The sequence below is a fragment of the Spinacia oleracea genome, chromosome 3 (assembly GCF_020520425.1).
Source record: "Spinacia oleracea cultivar Varoflay chromosome 3, BTI_SOV_V1, whole genome shotgun sequence".
Taxonomy (NCBI): Eukaryota; Viridiplantae; Streptophyta; class Magnoliopsida; order Caryophyllales; family Amaranthaceae; genus Spinacia; species Spinacia oleracea.
Window position 1 is genome coordinate 120328980 of NC_079489.1, and position 8529 is coordinate 120337508.

The window sequence follows — 8529 nt, forward strand, 5'->3', positions numbered from 1 at the left end:
CAAAAGACTATTCTGATTTTGGCTTAACATGTATATTCTTGAGTTTGAGCCAACAATGTTCAAAATAATCATAAGCACGATAAAATACTCTGGATGACTGGATCAAGGTTTTGTCGTTGCTCGACATCATATTGGTGTTCTACTGTTCTACTTGGACTGTGTATTAAGAAATACTTTTTCTTTGTAAGTTTAGTTATTGGGAGAAAGGAAATTGTAACAATTTCAAACTCCAATATTCAAACTATAATATCGAGACGTCAAGTTAAACTCCTTCTCAAACGAGTCAACCAAATCCATACATCAAACTAACTCGAATCTGAAACACTCACTGTGCTCTAAACAAACACCATTACAAGTTTACAACCATTATTTTGAGATTATTGAGAGAAAGGAAATTGATCTTATGAAATTTCCTCATAAACCCTACTTGATAGCAAATAAATCCACGTGAGTAGCACATGTTCATAGGTTTAAGGAGGGTTTAAGCCCCATTTCGCCTAAATTCTAACCACCTCCTCAAAACCTCACTTTCAGAAAACCTCCATGAAAATGGAACTCAAAATCAAATGAACATTTCCTCACTCCTCAATTCAATATCTCTCCTCCCTTAAACAAACCTTCAGTTCCTCAATTTAATCGCACCACCATGAGTTCACTCACCTCAAGGTCAAAACCCATTTACCATTTCCTCCTATCTCGATCTTCCCCGCCCTCAAAAATCCTCTGCGTATCTCTCTTTTCCACCTCTAATTCGTCATCTTCTTACCAGAATTACTCTTCTTCGACTTCGCAATCGCCCTCGCGGCGGCATGACGAAGATAGCAAGAGTGTGAGGGTTTCAGTGTGGTGGGATATCGAGAATTGCACCGTACCAACTGGGGTTAACGTTTTTAAGATTACCCACTCAATTACTTCAGCAGTTAGAGCAAATGGGATTAAGGGTCCTGTTCAAGTTAACGCATTTGGGGATGTTGTGTGCCTTACTAGGGCTAATCAGGAGGCTTTGTCTAGCACTGGTGTCAACCTTGTTCACATCCCCCATGGTATAATTTTTTTTTGTTGTTGAGTATTCTGAATTTTGAGCTATTTGATTTTTCTTTTGTTCTAAATGGTGGATTACCCATTTTGGTGGATTTCCCCCTTGATATGATTTGGGACGGAAGATACGCAAAGGCTGGACTTTTCAGTTGTCACTAAGAGAAGGTGTTATTGAGGCAACTTGGTGCCTATGATAGGATTAGTGTGTCTCATGTTTTATTTGTAATCAACTTGTTAATTTTGTCTCTCAAATTTTGATGAAGTATGTTCGAAATTTCGTGGCGCAGTTGGTTTATTAATTTTGTTGTGTTTTAGGGAAAATTTATTGTTGTTTTGTTGTTCTTTCAAAAAAATTCATTGTAGCGAATTTCTCATTGTTTGATACTCCGTATTGTAATCGGTCCAAGGTAGATTGGAAAAATACTCTAAATTAGAAAATCTACATCTTGTATCTCAATGTAGCCACTACTTGTGTACTATAATCGGTGTAGAATTATTTGTTCTATTGACTACAACAAAGATTATAGTCACTTTAAAAGCGTCCCTCCAAATCATTTTGCATACTGTGAAATTGTGAATTGTGAATCGTGAATTGTGTGCACCATTTCTTGTGTGTTGTGTGTGAGTCGGGTTGATGAATCAGCCCACGTGGGTATCCTATTTCGTTTATTTGGAAGAGTTTATAAACATTACAGATACTTTCAAGTTGTCTGTTTTGAGAGCAGCCTTCAACGTATTTCTTTGGTGTTTGAGTGTTTCTAAAGAAATAAAACAAGTATAGGAAGGTTTGAAAGTCAAAGCACCTACTGATAGTCTCAAATGTGATAAATAGGTAGCATTTCTGTAACTGTATAATGTGCTGTGTAATTGGTGTTTGAGGTTTCAACTAAGCATTAGGAAGGTCATGCTGTGATTAATTGGTGTCAGCTAAATACTATCTTGTGGATAAGAGAGCAAGGAAGTTGAAGGAAGTGAGTGTTTGTGGTCATACCCTTATCTTTACCTCATTGCCTTTTTGTGGTCATGTTTGCTTGAGACTACTGTGATGCCTGATAAGCTCTTGAGAAATCTATAACTCTGACTATGCTACAGAAATTTTGCATAGAGTACTGCGATAACTGCACAAATCGTCTCCTTTAGGATTTTTTTTTCTCTTTCATGGGCATAACGTGGAAGTTGCAAAATATTAAACCACATATGAATGAGGACTTAGCAAAGCATTTGAAAGCTAGTCGATTCAAATTCAGAACTTGCATTTGAGGCTCACCCTGTATCTTTTTCCCTTGTGACCCTAAGGTGAATATCTTCTAGGTTGAAAGAAACCTAAAATTCTCTTTCTAAGGGTATATTCCCTTTGTTGCTGATGGTTCTTTTGTTGCTGTAACAAAGTAGATATCATAGTTGGTAAGAAACTTTGATGCTATTCTCAGTACACCCCCCCCCCCCGGCTTGGTCCCTGAATAGTCCATTGCTCTGAGGTGGAAAAAACTCACACTTTCATGAATCCTTCAATAATTTTATGGTTCACTTTATCAAAGACTTGACTTAGGTTATCCCTTTCTTCTTTAAAGGTGCTTTAAGATGACAATGTTTCCCTTAAACCAAGGGTTAGAAATTCGAACAGAACTACCCATCTGCCAAAGGTGGGTGATTGTATCAAATCATATTACTAAAGGATTGATGATTGGATTCATAGAAATTTGAAAAGAGCTAAGGTGACCCAGGTTGTAACTGATGTTGCCACTTTCTGAGTTTCGGCAACTGACAGATTTGATTGCATTAAATAGGAATCTCAATATCTTCTGCTTAAAAGATAGAGATGGTCTTCTTCATCCAATTTTATATGAGTTTTCCTTCAAATTTCCATCTCTGCTATGTATCTAACCACCTTATTATCTATTGGTGTAAGACTGATAGTTCTCAGAGATTTTGACCATTTGCTACAGATGGCTCGCAGCTATAGAACAAGTTTCTTGACCGTTATGTGTAATTTGTAATCTTTTATTAATATTTTACTCAAAAGACATTTGATCTGGCCAGTAACGCAAAGCTGACATATTTTGTGCTGTGTGTTTTTTCCCTTGTCCTCCTGGTCAGGTGGAAAGAATAGTGCTGATAGGTCCCTTCTTGTGGACCTTATGTATTGGGTGTCTCAAAATCCTCCACCTGCACATATCTTTTTGATATCTGGTGACAGGGATTTCGCCGGTATCTTGCACAAATTGAGAATGAACAATTACAATATACTCCTTGCTGGTAAAGAAGGCAAACATACTCCTGGTGTCCTCTGTAGTGCTGCAAGCATCATGTGGCACTGGAATGAATTAGCTAAAGGGGAAAACCTTTCTGGTAGGCATTTTAACCAGCCACCAGATGGCCCCTTCAATTCTTGGTATGGCCACTACAAAGGACCTCTTGAGGATCCATACCAAGTACCTGAGCAGCAAAACTCTTTGACGGCTAACAATTCATCCAAGCCCGAGCCCTCCTCAGAGTCTAACGGCTCTAACCACCGTGCCGTACCCATTGCAGTTTTGAGGCAGCTACGTCGTATTGTTAACGCATATCCCGAAGGACTTACCATTGTAGAACTTCGATCTGAAATGACAAGAATGAAAGTGCCTTTTGATAAAGACTTCTACGGTCATAAAAAAATGTCCCGCTTTCTGCTGTCAATACCTCACATTGTAAAGGTTGAACCTCATCCTGATGGTCAGTTCTTTCTACGCCCTGTTACTCCACAAGTTCGAAATATTGTAGAAGGGAATGATACTTCTGTAGGGTCCATGACTGAGAAGAAGAAGAAGCAGGACGCCGAGGTGGCCAAAGAAGCAAATGCTCAGACTCACAAAATTACCAGAATGATGGATATTGACCCACAGTTGCCCGTGTCCCCTTATGTTGATCGTATAAAGAAAACAGTGGAAGAGGACAAAAAAGCATTAGATGTTTCCCAAAATGACAACATAGTAGCTTCGACTAAGGAGCTCCCTGGAAAGGAAGCATTAAAAGATGATGTAGTTGAGATTCCTGTGGCTGCTAAGGAAGAACAAAGTTCAAAAAGAAAAGTTGGTTTGTTAAAACGGTTATGGTTTGGCACTAGTACAGATGCGGAGGACACAAGTAATGATATTCCTGGTAAATTGAATACATCTAATGGTAGCCCAAAAATGTCAATTCCCAAAGTAGAGGAGGCTAAGTTAACCAACCAGCATGGCAGTCAACACCCAGCACATTCGTCTACTGTGTTAGCTGAGGATGCCAAACGTAATGTATCTGATAAACCCGAAGCTAGTCTGAGTTTCATTACAAGGGTAATAAGCTGGTGTAAATCATGGAGGAATTCATCAGTCAGGACAACAAATGAACAATCGAGTGAAGAGCCAGGCTTTATAGAAGAAAATTCACAGATGTCGGATGATGCTTCACACCCAAGAAAACATGAGCTGTTCTTTAACGATACTTTCTGGATTGGTCTTCAATCATTTTTCAGAACACGAAGAGGATCTGACATTGTTTTAAATTCAACATCCAGGTATTCATTTCACAGTTAACACAGAATTTCCCACTTGTGCATTTGATTTTGTATCTGCGGATATGAGTTAAGCCTTCTTATGGTTCGTGATTCTTTTAACACCCCCCCCCCCCACACACACACACACAACCCCCACAGGCGGCAGGGAGGGGTGTAAAGTTATTGGTGTAGCGAGTATGTGTTATTTATTTTTAAACTGACCGATGTCTGATACCTATTCAATTCCTGCTTTCGTATTGGAATTAGTTTCCAGTATTTGCTATAAATGGAGTAATGTTGAAGGTGTATTTTCTATTTCGAGAGGCTTCATATAATGCTCTAAAGTAGACCAACTAGGATTCCCAGAAGAAATTTAGTGGCAGAACTTATGCAGAATACTGTCACTGGTTCACAAAAGTAAAAGTTAACTCGTAATATTGATGCTAATGTTCAAGGTAATTATTATTTGCTAATTCTGGGATTTCGTCTTAGGGAACAATTTGCTGAAAGGCTTCAGAAAGAAGGACCTTTGGTTCTTCGACCTTTGCATGGAAGTGATCTTCAGCACTTGATAAATTTACTAGTTTCGGAAAAGAAATTGATTAAGGAGTTCCCAACACAAACTCCTCGTTTCAGAATTGTTAACCCTCCCGAGGAAAGCTCTGCAGAATTTCAACCTCAGAGTGGCCAACATCAGAGTTCAACTGGGTTAAGTTCTATGTTTAAGAACTCACCTTCTAAAGAAGACCCTCAATTGAAGGTTTCCTCTGCTTTGCACAAGAAGCCTTCTGAAAACTCCAGAAGTGAGGTCCTAGCAGACTGTCAGAAGCTTTTGGATGAACTTGTATCGCAGTACCCTGAAGGTTACAACATGGGTCTCTTCAAAAAGCATTTCCTAGAGAAGTATGGATATTATCTTGATCACCAAAAGCTTGGTTACCCGAAACTGGTATCACTCCTTCAGATAATGCCTGGTGTGAAAGTAGAATCTGCTTGTATTTTTCCAGATACTGTGGTTTACTCCCCCGGTATTGAGTCTTTGGGCCTCGCAGAGAAGTGTTCAGGTTCAGATGGTGACGTGTCTGATTCACCAAGGAAGAATGAGGATGGTGAATATCAATGGGAAGAACTTGGTCCAGTTGCGAAACAGGAGAGAGGGTTCTCTCCAAGCTCGGTGAATGGTAATTATGAGGCTTCTGTATCAGATGATGAATTTTCAGAATTGGAAGAGGACGAAGCTTCATCCCCAGTTAAAGCAGATGATCATAACAGGTCTAGGGTGGATGAGGAGGACAGCTCGCTACTGCAAATCTTGGATTCATGGTACAGCACCAAGGATGAAGGCGAACCTCAGGATCATGGTTCTCATGCCAAGGGTTTAGTAGACTGTTTTAAGGAGGAATGTGAGTTGCCTCAATCATCCAACACCAGTGTCAAAGGTGAAACTGCTGCTGGTTGTACTTCTGCTTCTGCAGTGCATGCGCGGAAGCAGAGGTCACAAAAGAGCTACACGTTTGTTTCAGATCCTATTGAGACTAAGAAGGACAAGCTGATTAATGGAATTTTGGGTAGTTTGAAGAAACCGGGACAATCAAAGATGCAAGATTGAAGGGGTCTAGTCCCGTTTTAAGGTAACACAAATATTTTCCAAAATTGCTAGTGCTTTCAAGATAGAATATCCACTCTGCACACACTAAGAAAATAAGATCTATTACTATGAGATCCTAATTTTAACCATTGAAATAGACCAACTATATATAGTCTTAGCAATGAAAATTATTCGCTTCATCCACGAATGGACCAACTATCTACTGTCATGCAAAGTTATTCCCTCGTAGTTAATTGCACACTTCATATTAGAAATGTAATCTTGTAACTCAAATTATTTTGGTTGGATGGTTTGTTCAATGGTAGTTCAGAATTCCGCAGAATCATACGAGTCAACAACGAAATTTGGGTTTTTTGAAGAAGTTCTACTTCTGAAATCAACAAGGTTTGTCAAGTTGTCATACTCATGATTTTGCATCTCCAATAGAGCCTTTTGTGGTAAGAGGTAAGCTTTGATGGGGAACGTTGAAACTGGAGTTCTTGTTTTCATTCATCTAACTAACACACCTAACATTGGAGGATTCATTGGTTCTTGGAATCTACGTGAACAGATAGGTCTGGTCTGTCCCATGTCCTCTTCGCTATTGTCTCCTTAATAAGCTTGCCAAGGAGAAGCTTTCAGTTTATCAGTGAATTTGTGCTTTGGTGTTGACACATTGGTTGCGTGGTCGCAATCCTTTTCTCCATGGCCGAGTGTTCCACACACAAAGCAGAAGAGGGGTAGTTTCTCGAACTTTACCTTTACTACCTCTATCATTCCACCTCTCATTTTAAGTTGGATGTTTTTAAAGTCCAAAAATTGTGATAAATGACCTTATAAAAAATTGTTTCGAGATGGAAAGTAAAATTGTTTTTTTTTTTTTTTTTTTTGTTGTTGTTGTTGTAAGATGACGTTTACCCATTTTTTCGATGGTCAACTCTAATTTTTGGCGTTGTCCCGAGCGTGCAGGTCATGTAGATGTAATGATTAAAAAGATGAATTTTAATGGTACAAAATTAAAACAATAAATTACTGGTATAACTGCGATCTCATATAGCGGTTTTATTGGTATAACCGCTATCTCATATAGTGGTTTTGATCTGGAAAAAAAACGAATACCATTAGCCAATTCTACGTGGACAGTAGTTTAGTAAATAAGTTTCATTTCGATACAGAATAGGATACTTCATCCGTTTCCTAAATATCGCACCATGGTTGACTTTTACTCCTCTAACCATTATTTTGACTCTTATTATCTCAAATCGTGTTCAAGTAAAAATAACAAAAAAATAATATTTAAAAAATATATATCGATATGAATCTAACTGACGTACCCCACATGACTAAAATTTTCTTACGTATGAATCACAATAAATGGTCAAAGTTGTAGTGTGAATAGCGTAAATAACAAATAATGTGATATTTCCGGAACGGAGGAAATATAAGTTTTAAAATAGTCGTATTTCATAAATTGTACTCCCTCCGTCCCATAATATAGTGCCCGTTTGACCAAAATCACGGTTATTAAGGTAAAAGATAACATTGATAATAAAAACAATAATGATTTGTACTTTCAAGATAAAGTACATGTTAGTTGGCAAAAATGGAGAGATAAATTATAGATTAAAGGTGTGTACATAATAAATAGGCCTAAAAAGGACAAAAATCAAGCACATGGGTTGAATAAAAGTCAAAAAGTACAATTTTCAAAGTAAAAATTAATGGTTTAAAATAGAAATAGGCACATCATTTAGGGACACCATTTTAGGAAAACAGGCACTATATTATGGGACGGAGGGAGTACCAATTAAGTTTTCTAAATGGACAATTGATTAAAATAATACTCCTTAGGTGATTACCAACGTATTGAAGGGATATTATTAATATATACTCCCTCAGTTCCTAAATGCTCTTTTCGTTTCCCGATTTGCGTTATTTTTTGTTCTTCTCAGTTCAAATCTTTACTGTTTTTTGCCATCTTTTTTTTTTTTTAATCAAAATACCCTCATTCTACAATTTAATTTTCTATCATATTCTACTTTTATTTCATCCACTTACCTAATTATTCTCATTGATTTCCCCACCCACCTTAGTTTGTTTATTCACACCCCCAATTCATTCACCCACTTTATTTTATAATTTTTTAAATAAATATCTCTCTTTTATTTCTTTCTTTATTATTTTCGCTCTCTTTCATTTATTGAAAAAGTAAATTCTCTTACGGAGTACACGCAATTATTATTCTTACATTCAATTATATCAAGATTTCATTTTTCTTAATCATGTCCCCAATTCCAACTTGAAAAAACATTAAGGGACAGAGGGGGTATTTATTTCATAATACAATTTTCTACAAAATTTCAATACTTAGGTTATGTTATGTTCGACT

The 8529-nt window shown here is 37.5% G+C and overlaps 1 protein-coding gene across 4 annotated transcripts; it reads left to right on the forward strand.

Annotated features, from left to right (window-relative positions):
• The first annotated feature begins 325 nt into the window (after positions 1–325).
• Positions 326–7021, forward strand: LOC110777347 (uncharacterized). Of its 4 annotated transcripts, none has more exons than XM_021981952.2 (4): positions 426–1043; positions 3136–4573; positions 5045–6183; positions 6467–7021. In XM_021981952.2, the coding sequence occupies exons 1-3, from the start codon at positions 647–649 to the stop codon at positions 6159–6161; spliced, it is 2952 nt and encodes a 983-aa protein (XP_021837644.1). In that variant the 5' UTR covers positions 426–646; the 3' UTR covers positions 6162–6183; positions 6467–7021. The 4 variants fall into 4 exon arrangements, 3 of the variants coding, with proteins under 3 accessions (XP_021837643.1, XP_021837644.1, XP_021837645.1); XM_021981953.2 differs by having other exon boundaries at positions 6472–7021; XR_008930952.1 differs by having other exon boundaries at positions 429–1043; positions 5045–6605; positions 6712–7021.
• Positions 7022–8529: the final 1508 nt, after the last annotated feature.